Here is a 24,535-nt window from a genome sequence, read left to right as displayed (position 1 = left end):
GTGAAACCGGCATACCGCTGCAACCCTACCTCAAACACAACATTTTGTAGGTCTGTGACATCCTCTGAGAAAATAATGTTGTTATGAGCCGGCTAGTGTCGCGTCTGGTTAGGACACGGTGTGACAGTGGGAATTAGTTTTCTTTCACGGTTCCTTTTCATCAGGATGTGGTATTTGCAATAAGATCATAGTAACCAAAGGTAAAAGTAAAACCATGATAACATGTACAGTAACCATAAAATAAATGATGCCATTGTTCACAAGAAAAACTGAAATTCTAATCTCTCACTACCCCAATATATTGATTTAAGTACATGATAAACATTTTTTATTATCTGTGATGTATGGATTGAAAGCCTTAGCTACAATTTCTGTCTGTTCATGGTGCAGATATCACCTTTATTCCTTTTCAATACTGTTTAGAATTTTGGGGCCATTTAATAAGATTTTAAACTAGTTTAATCATCAACACAATATGGGTTTCTTAGAGGTTTTAAACAAATAATCAATGCAGAATCCACGACCAGGTCCACACTTCTCACCGTGCTGTTTATGACGATCTGATCGGCTGAGTGCTCGAGACCGGTTCACAAGTAAATGCACGTCTCTGCACTGATCTGTTCATTGAGCCTTGTGCCGCACTGACTGATCTGGGTAGAGCTGTTTCCTTTTGCGTTTTGAACGCTTGCCCTTTGATATTTCTCATGCGCAACAAAAAAACGAGAGCAATCAGAGAGTCGGGCAACTTTGTAGTTACACCAGTGCAGCCTCTTGCAATGTTTAATAGCATTGATAGGAAAAATGGTCGCAAAATACCATTTAGTTGCAGTCTGGAGCCCTGCAGTATCTCTTCCAAAACAAAATAGAGCAGCAGCGAGAAGTTAAGCATAAACGATTTCAGAGTCCAGACAGTGGTGACACCACCCGTGAACAGAAGTAAAACCACCATTAGACTTCATTAAAGTGTCTTGTAATTTATTAACATCTCTTTGTCCTTGTTTAGCTACTCTGTAAAGTCTAGACATTCCTTGATGTCCCTGCGGTGCAGCAGCTGTCAAGCTGAGACTATAAAAACCACCATAGATTATTATCACATTTACTGCAAACTCAGCATCCAGAAAACATCAACAGGACACAGGTGTATTTCGAAACATCCTCCAGTGCCCCCAATTGGTCTTCCCCTCTGGATATCAACAGAAATTTGTGGCCATCAATACATTGTCCAATAGCATGAAAAGCATTACTTGAAGAGCTTTCACATGACTTGAATCAGTGATGTTGAATACACTGAACTCTAGAGAGCATAACGCCTGGCAAATCCGTAAACCCTTGTGATTTTAACACATGTTTTTGCCTCATGATGTCTCTTAGAGTAGCTAGCAGCAAAGTAACATAAAATATTTATGAAGAGCCTATTGAATGTCTCATAATTTCTTTTTATTCATAAATATTTACCTTTTTATTTCCAACCACCAAGAGACCGCAGTTATTTAACTAATTCAAATTCACCAGGAACATTCTAATACCTTAATGTGAACGAGTACTCTTATTACTTTCTGCAGTTACTGTATCAAAGCAATTGCCAGGACTTTTTTTTCTCTTATAAGTCCAAACACATTTTCAATCAAATGCTGCAGGAAAACAAGAGTTTTAAACTTAGCAGTTTACGTGCTGCTTTAAAAGAAAAAGAAAAAAAACGTCCCATCGAAAAATTGGAAAAAGCATATACAGTACATACATAAGCACGAGAACTTCACAAATCTTCTTCGCTGTGTCTAATATCAACATGCAGTGACAGTCATATGAAGCACAAACATATGAAGCTCAGCTCACACAGGTTATCCACTAAAATAACACATAATTCTGCTCAAAATGTTGTGTTTGCGTTTAGATTAAATTGAAACTGCATCATATCATTTCACGTGATTGATCATGTTTATTTGTAGCACAACCTCTGATTGGAATGCACATTCTGTACCACGTGATGACATTTTGCATAAGCATGACATAAAAAATACAGTTAAAAACAATAAAGAAAATTTGTACCAGCTGACACATTTTTAAAGGTATTTCATTTTACCAGTATATCGATTTATGAGCTAAATCCCAGAATAGCGCAAACATTCTGACCAATGAGGGGACAATTTGCTCACATGTGAGTTTTTTTCAAACAGTTTTGGTCCGTTTTGAAATGTTGCCTTGTGAAAGCGAACCAAACCAAGAAGAGAATGCAACAAGGTAAAATTTTCGCCCCTGTTTCGAAACAAATCAAACAAGCTACACATCTAAAAATGCCTACATTTTCACCTTTTTCCAAGGAACCAACAAGCAACACCATGACAACCATCCAGAACTACCAAGCACCTGCATAGCAATGCTCTAACAACCAATCAGCGCACCTTAGCAACTGCATAGCAATGCCCTAGCAACCACCCACAACACTCTGGTGGCAACTTTTACAATGGCCAGCACTACACATGTTATTCTTCAGAACTAAAAATAAATAAACTATAAACTATTTTTTAAAAAGACTCGTTCTAAATTTGGAAATTTTTAGGACAACCTATAAATAAGAATAATATGTGGGTTTAACAATGTATTTGTTTTACACCTACTCCTTACTTTAAAAGAAAAAAATATATATTTAGCTTATGCAAGGCATAGTCTATTTTCTGGCATGAGTCAGAGACTGAGCAACTGTTTCAAGCCAGAGTACAGTACAAAGGTAAGGATGATGTGAGCTGCATGCAAATACTCCATGTGTTTAATCCTTGTTTGGCGGATTTGTTTAGTTAAATTTAAACTAGCTATCCCCCAGTGAACACATAATATAGCAAAGTAAACAAGGAATGTCCGGTGGTATGCTTAAAGGAAACTATTTATGTGTCTATGTACGCTCAGGCACAAGAATGCTCATAATATAAGTCTGTATCTCTTCTGTATCACAGTAACATGTTCCAGAGATACTTTGCCAACTTTATGATGGGCCCTTTTGGCTCTGCGGTTTTCCAGCAGGAAATTCCTTCACGGATACATAAGGTGACTTACAAGTGCTCAATGGCACAGTAAGTTCAGTTATGTACTTTCTGGACCACCATGCCTCAGCAATGTATTTACAGAATTCACTGAGGTTCATTTTGCTGACATGATAATGTTTTTTACCCTTGAGTTAGTATTTTTTATTTATTATTAGGAAACGGGACAAAAATTTACATTTTGGAGAGCACACAATCAAAGAGGTGCAGCTTACACTGTAAAGAACACAGAGGAAACTGTGAAGTAGAGTTGGGGTACTCAAGTTCAGACTCTGACTTGAGTCTGAGTCACAAGTCCAATTTGAATGTACTTGGACTTGTCACGGACTCGAGCCTTTGGGACTCGGGATTTTTTTCCAAGTACAGCCAAGTCCATAGCATTTGATTTGTGATGCAGAAATAAATGGACACTGTATGCAAGCAGTTGTAGCACCTGTGTTGAGCAAACACACCTGCAGAGTGGCACACTCAGTCAACCAATACGCTTGAATGTTACTACAGAGACTACTGTATAACATCAATTACTGAGGTGGCTGGCATGACAAACACATAAAGACAGGTATGTAGGCAATGTACTAAATACTACAAAGCAGATTCTCTGGTAAAATCATTTGCGGCGTTTATGCAGCCAATATGGTGCTCGTATCGCGGTTACGTCATGGTTAATAACTTCATTATGTCAAGTCACCACATCATGTCTCTCACAGTTTACTAAAACAACATATTAAAAGAAAAATTCTGAAAAATAGTATTAATATTGGACTATTGTGTCTTTTTAGTCATAATGCAGCCTTGTAGGCATCTGTAGTCTCTTGTGGTCCATGCAGTGTCTGCTTGAACCAGTCCTTGATTAATTAATTGTAACTTTTTAAATAGTCGGGGACCATTTTTTTTTTGCTAAAGCAGACTGATTCACTGAAAAACAGATAAACAGCACTTATTTATTGTTTTTCTTTTTTAAAAGCGTTGATGAGCTGCTTAAAATATGTTATTTTTCATTTTTTTTCCACAATGAAATATGAAGTTAGGCAGCGAAATGTTTTGTTTATAACTGAATTCTATACTGGGTGACCAGACGTCCTGGTTTATTACACAGGACAGTCCCGGTTTTTGGTAGGGTCACTGATTCTTTTCTTCTTAAATTAAATCTCCTCATTGTCCTTCTTGCTATTGTCTCTGGTATCGTTTGCAGAAAAGAAAATACATTTTGTTGCTTCGCACGTTGATTTGATGATACATTCATTCTAGTCATCAGCAAATCAGCTGAAATGTATCTGGTTACCATGGAAATGATGTCATGCACTTAGCACTCATGCTCTATGTTGTGCTGTCAGTCAGAGGAAATTCCCAAAATAATGCAAAAATGCGTTTTCAACAACGAGTTGAAAGAAGCCCCAATGCAAAAGCTTTCATTCTGAATCCACTTTGAAGTTTGTTCAGAAGGAAACTAATCATAAAATACAGAGGTGTTTTGTTACATTTATATTGACAATTGTGTTTTCTTAGTTGTGAAAGTTAAAATAAGCTTATAATATTGAGATTGAGTTTACGGTTTCTATTTGAATTCAGATTCATTCGGACTTAGTCTTGAGTCCTACTTGGCACCTTTTGGACTCGGACTCGACTGTTTAAAGACTCGGACTTGACTACGGTGGACTCGAACCCAACACTACTGTGAAGATGTCAACACTAATCATCATATTCTGTTGGCCAGTAAAGCTTACATATTGAAGTAGTAAAATATGCTCATAAATATGATCCAAAAGAGATTTTATGGATGTTGACATTTTGTCTGCTGCTTCTCAAATGTCCTTTTGTCATCTGCTGGTTTAACCTAAACAAAGAGTTATTTATTTATTTATTAGTCCACTTTGGAGGCTCTGTTGCAGTTCTTTTTGGCTCTTAATCAGTTTATGTTGAATTTGATACAATTTTTGTAATATTTAAACAAGCTATGCATGAAAACAAAAATGAATAGAATGAAAGCATAAGCTCACGCAAAGCGAAGAAATAGAAACCGCTAATGAAGTAGACTGATGCAGTTAATGTATAGGACTAGTATAAACACTCGCCATATAATAGTTATCATGTTTATATTGTATCTCATGTCATGTTTTTGTTACAAGCATATCCACGTGCTATTTTGTCAATGATAATAATCAATATTCTGTATGTGGCGCTTACACCATACTTTTCTCATGGGAAAATACTTTCTCTTTGTCGGGCAGTAGTGAAGGATTCCTGCTGATTTTTCACCGGAGAGTTAATCTTCAACCTCTGCTCAGGCGTCACTGACGCCACAGAAACTCAGCAGGCAACAGGCAACTCCAACAAGTAAATCACTTTTCTACATGTTTCAATGCAAATGTTTCATTGAACCACTTCGTGTTAAAGAGAAACCAGCTTACATTAGCTGAGTGTGGGTTTATGTTCACTGTTCAGCTTCACCAAATTTTTTTAGTAGTTCACATAAAAATGCTATTTCTCTCGTCATTTGGCCTTCTCACCCTTATGCCTTCTTGGACTCATTTGACTTTCTGTCTTCTGTGGAACACAAACCAAATTTCCTCAAGTCATGGATTACATTGATGCTGCCTTTATGGATCTTTAAAGTTTGTAACCTCAATGACTTCCATTATATGGACAAACACACATCATATATCCATCAAAAATCTTTGTTTGTGTTTCCCTGAAGAAAGTCAAATGAGTTTGACATAAATTGCATACATGATGAGACAATTATCATTTTTGGTTTGCCTCAAGGAGACACCCTGACATCAACACGTGTAAGTTGGTTTGTAAAAAAGGGTCACATTATAATTATCATACTGTTGCAATATGTAGCAGTGTTTGCAGTGGTTGAAAATGGTCTCATCATGAATCTTAAATGTAAACTAGCCCTACCTGTTGCTTATCCTGTCAGTTGCAATTATACTATTATTATTTTTTTGGCAGGTCTACAAATATAAATAAAAGAAGAGTCATCAGAGGTTTTCAAGGCACTTGGTATACAGTGGTTGAATAGCTGTGTGCTTCAAATGAAAATTCTCTCATCATTTACTCAAATGATTACTCATGCCATCCCAGATGTGTATGAATTTCTTTCATCTGCAGAACACAAACTAAGATTTTTTGAATATTTCAGCTCTGTAGATCCATACAATGCAAGTGGATGGTGACCAGAACTTTCAAAGTAAAAAACACATAAAGGTATCATTAAAGATATGAATATGACTCCAGTGGTTAAATCCATGTCTTCAGAAGTGAAATTACAGGTGTGGGTGAGAAACAGATCAACATTTTTAATATGAACATTCCTCCCTGCCCAGTAGGTGGTGAAATGCACAAAGAATGTGAATTCCCAAAAACAAGAGAAGACAAATATGAAAGTGGATATTGATAGTAAAAATTACTTAAATATCTATCTGTTTCTCAACCACATTTATCATATCACTTCAGAAGACATGGATTCAACCACTGGAGTCATATGGATTACTATATGCCACCTTAATGTTCTTTTTGACCACCATTCACTTGCACTGAATGTACGAACAGAGCTGAGAAATTATTCTAAAAATCTTTGTTTGTGTTCAACAGAAGAAAGTACTACACATCTGAGATGGCATGGTGGCAAGTAAATGAGAACATTTTTATTTTTGGGTGAACTATCTCTTTAAGCATCACTTTTCTTTTTACTCTGTAATTATTGATTTAGAGGATATTTTTGTGCAAATAAATGCAATGGAAAATATACATTTTGACAAAGATTATTTCTATGCATTTAGGAAGAGGAGCTTGACCAAGCACAGAAAGGAGCAGATGCCATCAATGCTTTGGAGAAGGAAGAGGGAAAGTTGCCTTTCATCCCACTGGATGTATTGATTATCCTTGAAAATGAGTTGGGGACATTTGTGAAAACTTGGGTTAGTGCACTGACTTTTTAGGCTACTTCATGGCCTTCACATCAGCTACCCAAAGATGCTGACACTTGTTCTTTCTTTTGAGGTCATACAGTAAATGGTGTCGCATCTTGATGGCAATGTCTGGCCAAGTTGAAAAGATCTTTTGAATAGTTTAATTTATAAATACAAACTTTTTCTGGTGTTTGTTACAGTACTAGTTCAGAGAGTTTTCTCCTACCTGCATATATTTCTGCAGTGTGCAGTCTGTTAAAATGCATTTTGAATTGTGTTTATTTAGATTTACTGAAATTCTTTAAGTCATTGCATAGCCCACTTGTTTTTTTGTTTATCGTCATGATTTTGTTACTATTTTTGTTTTTGAGAACGTATTTTGTTTCTGGGAGAGCATGAATATCTATGTTAGATTGTACATTTGTAAACAACAATAATAACCTTTGACATTCAGACATTTGACAGTCTTTTATTTCTACAGGTATTTTTTTTTTGAAAGTTAATTGAAAGTAAATGAACAGAACCTAAATTTGAAGCTGCTAATAGCACTTACAATTGAGCTAAATGAGCTTAAAATGCATAGTTGGGTAAACAGAGACTGTTAGAGTTAAAAAACCTTAAATGTATTAGCTGGCGTGGCACAGAATTTTAAGTAAACATTTTTCAATGGAAGCTCATAAATTTGGCTGGTAATTAATTATTTAATTTAACTCTCTACATCAGGGATCTGTTTTAATAATAATAATAACAAAAAAAAAAAAAAAAAAATAAGAGAACTTTTAAGGGCCTTTCACACAGGGCACATTTGCTGCAGTTCGATTCCGAATGCGATTGTTCCCGTTGCCCCCCGCAGCATTGGTATGGTTTCACACTCACTTGATTCTATCAAACCCCAGTCCATTTGCAATTATCTTACGTCATCACAAACATGCATGGTGAACACAACGCGACTCGTCATACTTTTTGTTTTTTTGGTTCCATTATGCACAGTAGAGTGAACGACAACTGCGTATATGTGCGCTTCATTGCGTAACTCATCAGATGTACAGGGGAAGGCAGCTTGCTGTTGCTCGCAAACTGCGTATTTTGAGGAGACAGCTGATTGCAAGGAATTAATTTGCAACCTTGTTTACATTGCACACTTACGCTCGTGTCCAAGGTGAAGTTATCGCCACTGTCATCTCCTATTATACCCTATATTTATAACCTATAATAGTATTTATAAGGTGTATTGATAGATAGACAGACAGATAGACAGAGAGTATTTATAGTGTTGATTGTACTTGTATGACATTGTGGTGTCATTACATATTTGGAACTTTCAGGAATGTGTGGATCCCCTTGTGTTGTCGAAACGTCATCGGCTAAAACGCATGCACGGTTTACTTTTGGCACTTTCCACTGCACGTTATGGTTCGACTCGCCTCAACTCTACTCGCTTTATTTTTCTGAGCTTGCATTTCCACTGCCGTTTAGTACCGCCTCAACATGGGTGGGATTATAGGCTGATTGTCATAGTTGCGCCGCCTCTACTGCCTTGAAATCATCTTAAACGTGACACAAACTGACCAAAACAATAACACAACCGCTAGCTGTTAGCTACTAGCTCATTGTGCTGCATAAAGCAGTTGTTGCATGGTGATTTTACACAAGTTTAACAGTTAAATTGGCCTGGGTGTTTTAGAAGCAAGTTTCCAGTAGCTGGTCAACTAAATAAAGTGAAGCTTTCAAGCAAAGTACAGAATTAACGTAACAAAATGTGCCATCCTCCATTGTGGAGTCCAGGGCACTCTCCCTCCCATTGCTCGCCGGTCTAGATAGTGTCCATTTGGTCAAACCACTTCAACTTTTCCTTGATAGTTCTGTAGTGACTTTACATTTACTTTTCCCTACGCTGTTGGTAGGTCCGGTGGTAGCCGTGTGCGGCCAACAGCTGATACACATCCTGAGAGACTTTATAGTTTTGCATCATTTCTTTCTTTGCTAATGAGTGGTTGAAAGGCGCGTGAACAAATGATACTTTTATCGCTGTTGCTAACTATAAAACTAGCGGGTTGCTGTCCCGTGTTGGAAATCCAGTGACGCTGGTAGTGACGATTCTCCCTGACCAATCAGTGACCTGCAGGGTTTTGATGTCACATTTAGTATCAGCTCGCTTGGAACCTCGAACGTGGTGGTACTAAAAAAAGTATCAGGTACCAGGTACTATCCACAGTGGAAAACCCCCGGTCGAGTTGTACCGTGCAGCGGAAAAGCCCCTTTTACTTCCTGAACGAGTGCACACTTGAGTTTGAGTTGCTTTCACATTCACACGAATCGCACTACAGTTCCATTGCAACTGAACTCAGACCACCTCCTACAGGTAGTCTCGGGTTCGGGACTGTGGTGCGCACCCCAGTCCGCATGACAGCTTTTACATTAACAATTTTTCATGCAAACCGTGCTCTGTTTCGAACTAAACTGCCAGAATGAAAGCACCCTTATTTTGCGATCACATACAACGTGAAGCGAGCGGGTGGCACGAATGAAGCGAATGGCGCAACTCAAACACGCGAACTGGCTTCATTCGCATATAATTCACGTAAAAATTCCGGGCACCCTAAATTGTATGACACAATGTCATACATGTACAGAGACCGGACGAAAAAAGACATTACTTGGAGGAAATTGAGCGAGGAAGTTGGACTACCTGGTAAATTCTGAAAATATGCGTGTCTACATGATTCCAGCTATTGGTTGTACTTTACTATAAACCAAGTCGTAGAAGCCCCTCCTCCTGTCCTTTTCCGGAAGAGAAGGGGGAATACTTGTGGGTTACTTGTGTGAACGCGAGTTTAAACACAAATGTATAATCCAGCAGTCAAACATTGTTTTTTTTTTTTTTTTTTACAATTGCTTTTGCCCATGTGTCAATGATTACCCCTCCACGTGTCAATGATGCTGAGATCTATGTTTATATTTTAGTAAAGTTTATCTCTGTTTGCCTGCAAACTTAGAAGCACTAAACAACACAAACAGCCTCAAGAATGGCCATGGAGTGGCCATATAACACTTTTCCTTGAGCAGAATATTGCACTAGAGATCGCTAGTTTGTTCAAAGGGGAAAGCAAGAGCTAGACCATGCATGGTTTCCAGACTGCACAAAATAAGTGTAACATTTGGCGGAATATTTCCAATGTGCGCAAATATAAATCTCTAACTGGGGGCTTGCATCTCATAACTGGCAATCCTGAGAATGTTAAATATTTTTGGATGAGCATTAGGTCCCAATGCAAGATAACTGAAATATCCAATGGAAATAAAAACACTTTTAGGACAAATGAGCCGTGGGCCAGATTAAACCAGTTACCCATGTCTGGTGTAGACAGAGAAGTGACACAAGCTGCTGAAATCTTTAAGGTAAGATCATATTTGACACGGACATTAAGTCTTTTTTAAATTATTTTTTTTGTGTGGGATTTGATTCTTTGGTTCTGGCTAACTGGACCAATGTTTGACAGTCATTAAATTATATGATAATTATTTTGTTTAATATGAACATTTTCATCCATACATGGTTTCTACATTCTACATAGTTTTAATTATTTAAGTTCTATCATAAACACAGATGTTTGTTTCTTACAGTTGATATACTTTCTTTTAAATAATATAACATATTATTAAAAACATAAACATATTCTTGTTGTGAAGAGAGGCAGATGAGATTTAGAATGTGTACCTCCCAGTTTTCAGATTATTCCTGCACCCCTGATCTAATTAAATACTAATTAACCTGGTTTGATGGCATTACATCATCATGACAATGAAGTTGGCTATAACTTTACACAGAAAAGGTTAGAAATCACATTTTTTTTTTACACTAAAATCATGTTAACATGCATAATGTTTGTCTTGTGGCTATAATTTGTGTATTTTAATGTTTGCAGATTGGCCCCATTGACTTCCATTGTAAGTGCCTCACTGGAACACAGATTTTTGCTTTTTTTTTTAAAGGAAGGATATTTAATTATTTTGGTAATCGACATTATACCACAAATATTTCACAAGCTTAACTTGTATTGAACCCCAAATATTCCTTTAAACAAAAAGCTTTTCATTTAAGTGAATACACTTAACTAAAGTAAACTGAAACTATACTCATCAAACTGAGAATAAAAGATCATAAAATACCTTGTGTGTACTTAAGTGATATAGTCTGTTAGAGCTAAAAAAAAAATTGTAAGTCTGATGTACAGACAAATGTGAATGAATACAGGTATAAAGTGACTGGCAACTTTCCAGAAATTATGCTTTCACTAAAATTCAAGGAAAATACAACTTCCCCAGATTTTGAGTCCAACCCAATAAAAAAAGTGGTAACAGTCTTCCCAAAGTGATGAAATCAAATAAAATAACAACAGATGAGAAATAAAGCAGGTCCAGGAATAGCTTCTGGAAAACAAAAGGTCTGGGAAGACATCTGATATATTGCTCTTTTACACACTTGCACTCAAATGGCTTTATAGCTCATTGTGGCAAGAACCAGGAGCACACAAACAGAGTGAAGGTCAAATGGAAACACACAGCCTGTTTTTCAAATACAATTGCAGATGTTAAACAAGATACATTGAAAAACACACTGACAGTTATCAAGTCGTGCTTACCGAAGTACTCAGCCTTTGGCTGGGCGTCCATCTCTTTCTCCAGGCGTTCAGTTAGAGCTTCTAATTTTATTTCAGCCACAGATGGCCCCTGATCTGTCTGTATATGGAGGGTCTGGCATGGCAGTTTGAGTGCCCGAGAAGGGCTCGAGCATTCATCATGGGCAGACTCCACAGGAGCCACCGGTGTGGGAGCAAGCATGGCTGAGCTGCCCTGGCTTTGTCCTATGGTTGGAGCGATGCTCTCGGGTTGGGGCAACTCACTTTGCTTTCCTCCATGGGACAGTGGAGGTGGGGTCACCTGGCCAGGTGAGGTGCCAATGTTATGAGGTACCCCGTTCTGACATGTCTGTACACTGGCAGACCACTGGGAAGGACTGATCTGCTGAGGTTGGCGAAATGGTTCCACTGGAGCCACGTAGGTTCCTGTGGGTGACTGTAAGAGAGACTTCCCTGATGGGGCAAAGGTTTGAGGAAGGCCCTGGCACACTGGAGGAGTGACTCCAGGTGAACCAGTGGAGGAAAAGCTGTTAGAGAGTGGGGGTGGTGGTGTTTGAGAAGGGTAACCACTCCTTGATGCCCATGTGCCAGGGGGGCTGCTAGAGGGTGCTGCCCGTGCTGGCACTGGTATTGGGTTATAAGCATTCCCAATCTCCTTACTGTCATAACAGTTTCCATATCCCCTGTTGGATCCATCATTTTGGCTAGCTGGGTGATGTTTTTGTCCTTCGTGAGATATGTATGGATTCAGACTGGCAGTGCCAGTCATTGGTCCAGACATGATGGGTGGTTTGGCTGCTGCTTCACCCCCCAGCCTAAAACTGTTGATGGGAGGTCTGTCTTTGGTGTATAATGTGTTATCTGACACTTTCTCGTGGCTTCCATTAATTCTTGCTGCCAAACTGCTCCTTGCCATCTCCTCTTGCTGCTTCTGCATATGTATTTTAGTCATTTTGGAGGCAAAAACTTTCCTAGTTTCTTCAAAATCCGGGTTATTTCCCGCATCTCTCTTGACGCGAAATAAGCCGTCCTTCGACGCTTCATACATGTTCAGGTCCTCGATGAATTTACTCGCCTCAAGTCCCAAATCGTCGTATTTTTCCATTTTTGCAACAGGAACCCGTTAAACGGCACTAAAACAGGCAGAAAGTAATGTTTTAAAACGCCGTCTGTCAGCAGAGGGTTTCCAGCAGTAAACTTCGGCAAACCATTGATTCAAGACGCAAACTGACGGAAAACAGCTGTTTAAAACTGTTCGCCAGTGAAGAGCCACAAATAAAGTCACTCAAAATGACAAAACCCCCAAAAAGTTCAGGTTTCCACAAAGTAAACACCACACACAGATTTAATTCAAGAAAACCCGCAAAAATACTTCAAACGTGAGCGGGAAAAGTTATTTTGACGAAAAGGCAGGAGACATTCTGTCAGCCAATGACTAAAGCACTGAAGATGGGCAGAGCGACCGAAATCAGAAACTATTAACGAACTAAAAAGAAAAGGACTCGAGCAAAACTTTCTCTCAGTATAACTCGAATGAAACTCGACCGATTTCAACGACATCTGAAATCTAACGAACTCTTCTCTTCAAGCGAGTTTAAAGGATTCCTTTTAACGAACTCTTTTCCGCGCCGAGAGAGCACACGAGTCACAACTCCCGCCTCGCTGCTGACTCTCTCAACTTGAAAAAAGAGAAGCGCGAGACACGTCGGGCAAGAGCGCGCGACCACCAGCTGTGCTGTGTAGCATGTGAGCGCGCGTCAGTCTCTTTGAGGTTGGAGTACGGTTAAGATAATTTTTAACTTGAAAGAAATGTTTAACTTTTCTGTCGTGTGGTTTTGTTGTAATTTGCTCCCCACAACACATATGGAAATAATCCAACACTTGTGTATTATATGGAATTTGACATCTAGAGTTTAATTTGAGGTTGTGACTGACTTAAATAGCTAACTTGTTCTGTTTTTAAAAATTAAGTACAAGCAATCTTCTGTCCTATGTTATAGCCTATTTTGTCCTTATTGAACAGAAACAAATATAACATTTATTGCAAATTAAGAAACAAGAATTCTGCAATAATTTTAGTACATTACACAGTACATATTGACAGTAGATTCCACTATCTGGGAAAAGTGTAAGATTATATATATTAGTTAAGCAAATATTTCTTCCAGATGTAAACACACACACAAATGACATCTGGTTGATGTACATGTGCTATCAGGGTTAGCCATTTCAATGATGCATTATATTCATAGGCCTCACTACGTGTTTAACATACAGTGCACATTGCATACAGTCATTTTGTATTTAAAATGGAGACAGGCATATAGCCACAGTGCCATATTGATCAGCTTTACATCTGTAGACATCATGTCAGTAGTCTCTGTGTCTTCATCAGCCTGTGAAATACACAAACAAGCCAAAGCAGTGTATGATGGTTTGAGGAGTAGAGTGAGGTGATAGTATCCCAGCTCATGTTATCAGCTCTACTCCACAAGCCAAACATTCCTTACAGCAACATTATCTGCAGAGCGAAGAAGTGCAGAATGCTTTCCCTTAAAAGCAAACTCCTCATGCATGGAATACATTGACCTAGACCCCTTAAGGCACATATTCATGGTGATTTTAATGGATGTATGAGGGAAGTCAAACAGACATGTTTTTTTTTTCCAACAAAGATTTTACGTTAAAATATTTGTATAAAGAAAAGTGTGTGAAGATGCTGTGACTTTTCAAGTTTTTCCACCAATTTTAATAAACTTTTTTATTTCACTTGCCCATTTTAAGGGTCCTGCAGTGTGACAAATAACGTTTTTAAAAGTATAAACTTTATGCTAAATTATTATAATATAATTCATAAAATGGTGCACATAGTTGCTTTAGATGGAATTTAGCATAGGTGCTTCCCAAACCACACACTATTCTACATCATTTTGTGCAAGTAGTGCAAGTAGTATGTTTATACTGAAAATGCAAAAAAATAAAAAAATTGTACGACTAGTACCCAGATGATGCACTTCTTCTTCAGTGTGGAATGTTTGACAATTCATGCACTCAGCACACGCAGCTTGCTGTAGATTGTGGAAGGGATGGAATTACCTGGCTGCGTTGCTGGACTGACAAAACCATTGTAAATAATGGAGATAGCAACTAGTAAAACTTAAGTGAAGACAGCAGCTTACAAATGTGAGTTAAATGCTTTACTATCACACTGTGATATCTTTACTATCACCCAAGCTGTGTGAATACACTATTTACAGTATGTTGTTTGAGATAAAAGTTTTTAACTAAGGTTGGATAACATGCTAAAGCTAGCGGCAACACGTGCGTTTGAAATGGACTTCCATTTGATGTTAAACGCTTCTGTGTGGTAAAAAGTTTGGACGATACTACACTTTGAAAATGTATACACGGCTGAGTGCATAGTGTATATTGTAAGTGCATAGTGTAGTGCGTCATTTGGGACACAGCTCATCTCATGTCAAACCGCAGGACAGTTGAACACTCAGATAATCAGCCTAGCAGAATTGAAACATTTGTTTACAGCAATCAATCAAATTTTTTTTAATATGGTAAATATGGTTTTAATATGATCTGTATCACAACATCCGTTTTGGTGGTTGATAAATTGTGTATTGAATGTCACAGATTGCTAAAGTCATACTAAATTCACCCCAAAACAAAATATGCTTAAAAATCTGTTATAAAAATCTGTTATTATGTCTTCCTAAAAACCCAATCATGGAGAAAAAAAGAAAATATATCATAAATCTCTGGCCGTTTTATAGATTTAAAGCTAACAATTAGCATTTAAACTTTTAAAATAGTATGAAAGTCGCCAAACAGAAACAAATTTAAAGGTGCACTCAGTCATTTTTTAGTCATTAAAAAAGTCCTAAAAACATTAATTGTAATTTTGCAATATATGTAGGAAATCATGAGCACTCACATTAAAATGAAGTCATATCAGTAACCTTATAAAAGCTGATTTATTCTACATGGAGAGGGTCCACACATGGGGTAGCGATGTTAAAACCAGCATTATGCCATGTTGAAACCAGCATTATGATCAATACTATTTGGCCGAATACTACTCTCTTAATCTCAGTAACCATCCTGTTATTTGACACTTTGACTCATTGATTAAAATAATCATGACTGACTGTGAATACTAAATTTCTACAATGGCATCAGTAACTGAAAACGATTGATTTTAAATGATGCTGCATCCACGCCGCTAGGTGTCAGTGTAAGCCCAAGATGACACAAAGTCAAAAGCTACTGAATGCACCTTTAAGAAACAGTCCAATTGCACCCCACTTTATATGGTGCCTCTATGCCTTGCAATCATTGCAAAAACGTTTTTTTTTTTTGTTTTGTTCTGAAATGCACCTATATGCAGAAATAGGCTACAGATTAAACTCCCAGACACATACTGTTTGAAAAACATAAAATTCAATGCAATAATTGAATAATCAACCATGGAATAAACCCATATCAGTAAAGCAATTTTATGAATATTGTGGCGGACATGTCTCAATGTCTATGGTGGTTATGGCCCTGCACTCAACCATTATTGATATGAATATATCTTTCCAGTTCAGTTTAGAAACACCATTACCATTATGTCTGATATAATAAAGCTTTAATGGCTGCTAAGGCTTCACAGAATGAACTGCGAGTCAAATTTTTGTCTGAGAGAGACAGAACCAAACAGTCTTTACTGATAACAGAAGTGCTGATCTCAAATCAGATTCTTTATGCTCTGCAAACTGATCTTGACATATCACATGACATGACTAATCCAAGGTGAAATGCCCTAATCAGATGTTTTATTGTTTTAGACCTCAAGATAAGTCATACAGTGGGTACGGAAAGTATTCAGACCCCCTTAGCTTTTTCACTCTTTGTTATATTGCAGCCATTTGATAAAATCATTTAAATTCATTTTTTCCTCATTATTGTACACACAGCACCCCATATTGACAGAAAAACACAGAATTGTTGACATTTTTGCACATTTATTAAAAAAGAAAAACTGAAATATCACATGGTCCTAAGTATTCAGACCCTTTGCTGTGACACTCATATACAGGTGAAACTCGAAAAATTAGAATATCGTGCAAAAGTTCATTAATTTCAGTAATTCAACTTAAAAGGTGAAACTAATATATTATCTAGACTCATTACAAGCAAAGTAAGATATTTCAAGCCTTTATTTGATATAATTTTGATGATTATGGCTTACAGCTTATGAAAACCCCAAATTCAGAATCTCAGAAAATTAGAATATTGTGAAAAGGTTCAGTATTGTAGGCTCAAAGTGTCACACTCTAATCAGCTAAACACCTGCAAAGGGTTCCTGAGCCTTTAAATGGTCTCTCAGTCTGGTTCAGTTGAATTCACAATCATGGGGAAGACTGCTGACCTGACAGTTGTGCAGAAAACCATCATTGACACCCTCCACAAGGAGGGAAAGCCTCAAAAGGTAATTGCAAAAGAAGTTGGATGTTCTCAAAGTGCTGTATCAAAGCACATTAATAGAAAGTTAAGTGGAAGGGAAAAGTGTGGAAGAAAAAGGTGCACAAGCAGCAGGGATGACCGTAGCCTGGAGAGGATTGTCAGGAAAAGGCCATTCAAATGTGTGGGGGAGCTTCACAAGGAGTGGACTGAGGCTGGAGTTACTGCATCAAGAGCCACCACACACAGACGGGTCCTGGACATGGGCTTCAAATGTCAAACGTCTTACCTGGGCTAAAGAAAGTCCAGAGTGAAGTTTCCACAGTCTGTGTTGGTTTGGGGAGCCATGTCATCGGCTGGTGTTGGTCCACTGTGCTTTATTAAGTCCAGAGTCAACGCAGCCGTCTACCTTCAGCAGACAAGCTTTATGGAGATGCTGACTTCATTTTCCAGCAGGACTTGGCACCTGCCCACACTGCCAAAAGTACCAAAACCTGGTTCAATGACCATGGTATTACTGTGCTTGATTGGCCAGCAAACTCGCCTGACCTGAACCTCTGGACGTTTGGGATGACCAGAACCCTTCCTAGAGCTGGCCGTCCGGCCAAACTGAGCTATCGGGGGAGAAGAGCCTTGGTGAGAGAGGTAAAGAAGAACCCAAAGATCACTGTGGCTGAGCTCCAGAGATGCATTCGGGAGATGGGAGAAAGTTGTAGTAAGTCAACCATCACTGCAGCCACCAGTTCAGGGCTTTATGGCAGAGTGGCCCGACGGAAGCCTCTCCTCAGTGCAAGACACACGAAAGCCCGCATGGAGTTTGCTAAAAAACACCTGAAGGACTCCAAGATGGTGATAAATAAGATTCTCTGGTCTGATGAGACCTTTTTAGCCTTAATTCTAAGCGGTATGTGTGGAGAAAACCAGGCACTGCTCATCACCTGTCCAATACAGTCTCAACAGTGAAGCATGGTGGTGGCAGCATCATGCTGTGGGGGTGTTTTTCAGCTGCAGGGACAGGACGACTGGTTGCAATCGAGGGAAAGATGAATGTGGCCAAGTACAGGGATATCCTGTACGAAAACCTTCTCCAGAGTGCTCTGGACCTCAGACTGGGCCGAACGTTCACCTTCCAACAAGACAATGACCCTAAGCACACCGCTAAAATAACGAAGGAGTGGCTTCACAACAACTCCGTGACTGTTCTTGAATGGCCCAGCCAGAGCCCTGACTTAAACTCAACTGAGCATATCTGGAGAGACCTGAAAATGGCTGTCCACCAACGTTTACCATCCAACCTGACAGAATTGGAGAGGATCTGCAAGGAGGAATGGCAGAGGATACCCAAATCCAGATGTGAAAAACTTGTTGCATCTTTCCCAAAAAGACTCATGGCTGTATTAGATCAAAAGGGTGCTTCTACTAAATACTGAACAAAGGGTCTGAATACTTAGGACCATGTGATATTTCAGTTTTTCTTTTTTTAATAAATGTGCAAAAATGTCAACAATTCTGTGTTTTTCTGTCAATATGGGGTGCTGTGTGTACAATAATGAGGAAAAAAAATTAACTTAAATGATTTTAGCAAATGGCTGCAATATAACAAAGAGTGAAAAATTTAAGGGGGTCTGAATACTTTCCGTACCCACTGTAAATGAACTAAACAGTGGTCTTTGAAGGGAGTGACTTCACTCAGTATAAGCATAAAATAAAATAAAGACTAGATTTTACAATTTCCGAAGAATGAGCAGTGCTTGCCTGTGCAAAACTTGCCACCATGATGATATTGTGGGTGATTGTCAGGGTGTTGCTATAGCAGGTGCAAAGGTGTTTGAATGACAGGGCTCAAATGTGAATAAAACAATATATGTGGACACAATATACAGGAAATGAATACTCGTAAAATATCCAGCACATTCTTATTTTAAAGTCAGCACATTTAAGGCTGAGAAAGGGACATCTGGGAAATTATTCAACGGTGCTGCATAAGTGAGTCACTTACATAAGGCTGCCATAAGGGACAGCGGGGGCGATCAATTTCCGACTGAATTATGTGTGGTCACTGAGTAACATGGTAAAGAACATTCCTGAAAAATACATGTCAGCTAGTGTCTCAAGATTCAGTACCCTAAAGGCCTGACATTGAAAGGCTACCTTTGTGTCAGTTTTCAACAGTTTGTGCCACAAGTACAAAGAAACATTCTCTGATGCTTTTGGAGAAGGTCAAGCACTTAACATATAACAAGAAACAGTCCATCACCATTTAACGAGGCGCTAACTCAAGCGTGGAGGCAGTGTAGGTAGTGTCATTGGGTTGGGCTGTCGAGACAGAGAAAATGAGGCCAGATTACTCCAGTGTTAAAATGTGATGACTCAAGTCTCTCCACTTTCATTTCCAAAGGGCATCTCTAAGGCTTTCTAATAGGACCTCAAAAGAACTGTAAAAGACACAGATATATATTTGTTAACATCAGTTATACCAAATCATTTTATTGTCACATGACCATATACACAAGTGCAACAGTAGGTGAAAGTCTTGTGTGCAATTCCAAGCAACATAGCAGTCATGACAGTGACGAGACATATACCAATTACTATAAATATATTTACACAACGCAATTTACATATCAAATGTACACATACACAACACAATAATAATATACAATGTACAGTAAACAACACACAAAATATAGAATACACATACAATAAAATAAATAAATAAAGAGTATATAAAAATATATATATACAGTAGATGTATTGTGGAGAATATAATTATGACAGTCCAGTGTGAGATAATAAGATTAATAAAGTGCAGTGCTGATGTATATTGATCATGAGAGATCAAGTGTTCAAAAGTCTGATTGCTTGGGGGAAGAATCTGCCTGAAATACCGCCTGCCTGATGGTAACAGTGAGAGCAGCCCATGACTCGGGTGGCTGGAGTTTCTGATGATCCTCCAAGCTTTTTTCCCACACCGCCTGTTATATATGTCCTGGAGGGAGGGAAGCTCACCTCCGATGATGTGTCTGGCAGTTCGCACCACCCTTTGCAGGGCTTTGCGGTTGTGGGCGGTGTTATTGCCGTACCAGGCCGTGATGCAGCCACTGAGGATGCTCGCTACAGTGCTGGTGTAGAACCGTGTGAGGATGTGGTGGTTCATTCCAAACTTCCTCAGCCATCTCAGGACAAAGAGGCGCTGATGAGCCTTCTTCACAACGGCCTCAGTGTGGACAGACTATGTGAGTTCCGGTTCCAGTCCAGCCCCACGCTGACGGCGGCCCGAGCATGCATTCGGACATCTGGGCATCAGCCTCAGACTGGGCGTGCTGGCTCGAAGGCGGCAGCCCAGTCGAGTCATCCGCGTCAGACACCGGAGTACTCTCTCCGATGCAGCGGCGTGTTCATCCGGCTCGGGGGGGTCAAGAAGATAGGCAGGTTGGCTGTTGCCTCAAGCCCAGACGGAAGTCAACGAGCGTGTCGGGGGGCGGGTGGTTTGCAGGGACGTACCTGGCGAAACCGAGCCCGCTGCCATCTCCAAATCTTCTCCATCGCCAGCTGGGTCGTCCTCAATCCCATGGGAAGGAAAGCCGCGACCGCAACGTTGCCATGGTCATGTTCTCGCAGTGAGAACATGAGCCATCCACAAACGCTGCCTCTGTGTGATCGCTGCCCAGACACATGAGACAGCGCCTGTGGCCGTCAGGAGCGGAGAGCACTCTACTGCATCCAGGAACTACACAGGGGCGGAAGGGCATCTTTATAAAGACGTGTCCTGAAAAGGACATTCAACGCCAGCTGTGTATATTGCTCTTTTAGAGAAAATAACTCTTTTAGAGAAGTAACTCTTTTACTATGCTGTCGAAGCACCGTGCAGAGAAGGGAGAAAGCCGCTGATATGCGCCGAAGATTCAACAGCAATCGCACTCAGAGATGGGAGGAACAGAGTGTGACTCGCAGCTCGTTGCATACACAACCAGTTGGCTCCAAAGAAAATTTCTGAATGAAACAGACGCATTTCCCTCCCTTTAAACCCGTATGTCTGGGGGCGGGACATGCAAATTCTGTCTGCCAATTTCTCATTGGCCTTTTCTCATAGATCAGAGATGTAAAAGGCTCTCAAGAGAGACCCTTATTGTCGCTTCTTCGACACAATGTCGTAGTGAGGGACAGATGGGGAACAGTGTGTATTGTAGATGCAATGGCATCATCAGTGGAGCGGTTGTTGCGGTAGGCAAACTGCAATGGGTCCAGTGAGGTGGGCAGCACAGAGCAGATGTGATCTCTGATTAGTCTCTCAAAGCATTTGCTGATGATAGGGGTCAGAGCAACAGGACGCCAGTCATTTAAACATGTGATTTTTGATTGCTTTTGTACAGGCACAATGGTGGATGTTTTGAAGCATGTGGGGACTACTGACAAGGAGAGGGACAGGTTGAAAATGTCCGTAAAAACACCAGCCAGTTGCTTCGCGCATGCTCTGATGAAGCGGCCCAGAATCCAGTCTGGACCTGCGGCTTTACGGATGTTCACCCATCGAAAGGAAACAGTCATCAGAACAGTCTTGTAGCATAGAGTCTGATTGGTCCGACCAGCACTGGATCGTTCTGAGGGTGGGTGCTTCCTGTTTCAGTTTGTACCTGTAAGCGGGCAGAAGCAAAACGGAAGAGTGGTCTGATTTGCCAAATGGTGGGCGGCGGAGGGATTTGTAGCCATCCCGGAAAGGAGAATAGTAGTGGTCCAAAACACGGTCCCCTCGTGTGTTGAAGTTGATGTGTTGGTGGTATTTTGGTGCGATTGTTTTAAAATTGCCTTTGTTAAAGTCCCCGGTAACAATGCCAATTTTTCCTTATATACAATGGCTTTGTTGAATGTTTAATTCTGATTTGTTGACAAACATTCCAAAGTGTTGGTTCCAGGTTTGTTGAGCACATTACAGTTCAATATCACTTTGCTACATTCTTTCCAAATTCTTACGTTTCAAAGGAATGGCACTTAAAAGAGCAATACCAACATAGTCTCAGAACAACTCGTAATAATTGGTACTCAAAATAATTTCAGATGGCAAAATCAATTTCCCCATAGAGACCTATATTTCAAACAATACTTCAAATAGAAACAATAGAGGCATCACATTTTAGCTAGCCTAGCCAACACCAATATAGATTCGATTCCCAGGGAACACACAAACTGATACAATGTACACCTTGGATGCACTGTAAGTCACTTTGGATCAAATCTTTAGCCAAATGCATAAAATGTGAATTTGTCAATCATCTTATACACTTCCCTTGTCTCATTACAAACCCTAATGTTTTCTTTGTTCCGTGATACAAAAACTTATTTTTCTTTTAAAAGGTTATGGTTTAGGCTTCGAGTAAGGGGTACTTTATGGTTAGGTTTAGGTTTGGAGTTTAAGTTAGGAAAAATCTTAATAACATTGTTATAACATTATTAGTTAATTTAGTTTTCTTTATTTGACTAAAAGTCATACATTTTCATACAATCCCACTCTCATACTAACGATCAAGATGGCACCGTGGATGTCAGCCTCCCTGTGGAACTCTACAATTCTTTTGTTGTTTTTGTTTGTTTGTCCTGTGTTTAGTAATTTTTTTCCAATCAGTTTTACCAGGGATAAACTGCTGAACATTCGGCAGCACTTACCAGACAATCCTTTCCCGGGTTTAGACTGTTCAATTATTTTGCTGGACATTTTAGTTGGAGGTGCATTTGTGTTATTTAAAAGCGCTATGAGATGCAGGCGAGGGAAACGAGCTGGCGTGCTGGTCAGGCTTCATCATTGCGGCTTTCGAACAGCGCTGCCGAGTATTTATCTAGTGAAACTCCACTCTCATCCTAACAAAACGGATGAACTACATCTCCTCACCTGGACAAACAAGGACTTTTCAAACTCTGCTGCCTTTGGCTTCACTCAGCCAGGTTTCTGTGGAGCATTTCCGGACAGCGTGTTACATCTGCCGGGATTTCAACTGTTCAGATTGGATCGCATTGCGGATTTAACGGGGAAAATGAGAGTCGGTTGAACATGCATTTACGTCAATGAAAGTTGGTGTATAGATGTAACAATAATAAAGAAGATGTGCTGTCCTAATTTGGAAGCACTCTTCATCAACTTTAAGCTGTTCTATTTGCCACAGGAGTTTTCCTTGTTTATTCTGGTGAGTGTTTATATCCCGTCACAAGCGTGCATGATCGCAGCACTGCAACAGCTGACTGATCATATCACAGACATGGAACAACAAAACTCGGACTCAGTTATTATTATTCTCTGTGATTTTAATAAAGCTAACCTCACCTGTGAACTTCCAAAATACAGACAGCACATTACATGCCCCCCAGAGACAGAAATATATTGGATAATAATAAAGGATGTATATCGCATTATCCCTAGAGCAGTTTTGGAACTCTCTGATCACTGTCTGTTTCATCTTCTTCCAACTTACAGGCAAAAATTAGACTGTAAAAGTTGGACCAATGAAGCAGAGCTGGAACTACAAGCCTGCTTTGACTACACTGATTGGATTATTGGATTGGATTGGATTATTTTTGAAGCTGCAGACACCAATCTGGATGAGCTCATGGATACTGTGACATCATATATCAGTTTCTGTGAGGATATGTGCATTCCTACTAGGACTTATTTAACATACAGCAATGACAAACCATGGTTTACAGCACAACTCAGGCAAATTCGTCAGGCCAAAGAGGATGCTTACAGAAGTGGGGATAAAATCCTGTACAATCAGGTCTGGAACACACTGAATAAGGAAATCAGAGTGGCTAAAAGAAGCTATTCTGATAAGCTGGAAAACATGTTTTCAGCTAATGACCCTGCATCAGTATGGAGAGGCCTAAAAGATATTACTAACTTCAAGAGACCTTACCCCCACACTATAGGGAACCAACAGCTGGTTGACGATGAATGTGTTCTACTGTAAATTTGAAAGGCCCAGTCTCACACCCCACACTCGCTCTGACCTTCACACAAACATCAACACCTTCTGCAACCCCCCTACTGTTACTTAACCTGCACCTTAGATCTGTGAAGAGGAGGTGTACCACGTCTTCTGGAAACAAAAGGCAAGAAAAGCACAGGGCCCAGACGATGTATATATACAGGGTTGGGGAATAACAAAATACATGTAACGGGATTACGTATTTAAAATACAAAATATAAGTAACTGTATTCCACTACGGATACAATTTAAATAATTGGTAATTAGAATAGTTACATTCAAAAAGTATTTTGATTACTGAAGAGATTACTTTGCATTTTTTTGTCACTTGTTTAATTTAATATTTAGTCCTTTCAGATGAAAACATTTGTACATATAAATGATGCGATCCAAAGTGCATTTGAACAGCGGTGAAACACTTTCTTATGATGTGTTACATTCATACGAGCAGACAGAGAAGTACGTTTGAAGTAAGTTTGGAGCAGAAGAAATAGAAATAAACCTTGTGTAAATTG

The 24,535-nt window shown here is 39.4% G+C and overlaps 1 protein-coding gene across 1 annotated transcript in view; it reads right to left on the bottom strand.

Annotated features, from left to right (window-relative positions):
• LOC127655607 (LIM domain-containing protein 1-like) overlaps nucleotides 1-13,251 on the bottom strand; it is a 69,039-nt gene extending 55,788 nt beyond the window's left edge. The window contains exon 1 of the mRNA XM_052143494.1: nucleotides 11,593-13,251. Coding sequence (XP_051999454.1) covers nucleotides 11,593-12,694 — 1,102 coding nt within the window. The 5' untranslated portion in view covers nucleotides 12,695-13,251. The remainder of the gene's footprint in view (nucleotides 1-11,592) is intronic.
• Between the last annotated feature and the right edge of the window lie 11,284 nt (nucleotides 13,252-24,535).

Source organism: Xyrauchen texanus, chromosome 15 (assembly GCF_025860055.1).
Source record: "Xyrauchen texanus isolate HMW12.3.18 chromosome 15, RBS_HiC_50CHRs, whole genome shotgun sequence".
In the NCBI taxonomy this organism is placed as follows: domain Eukaryota; kingdom Metazoa; phylum Chordata; class Actinopteri; order Cypriniformes; family Catostomidae; genus Xyrauchen; species Xyrauchen texanus.
This window is presented reverse-complemented; position numbering and strand designations above follow the sequence as displayed.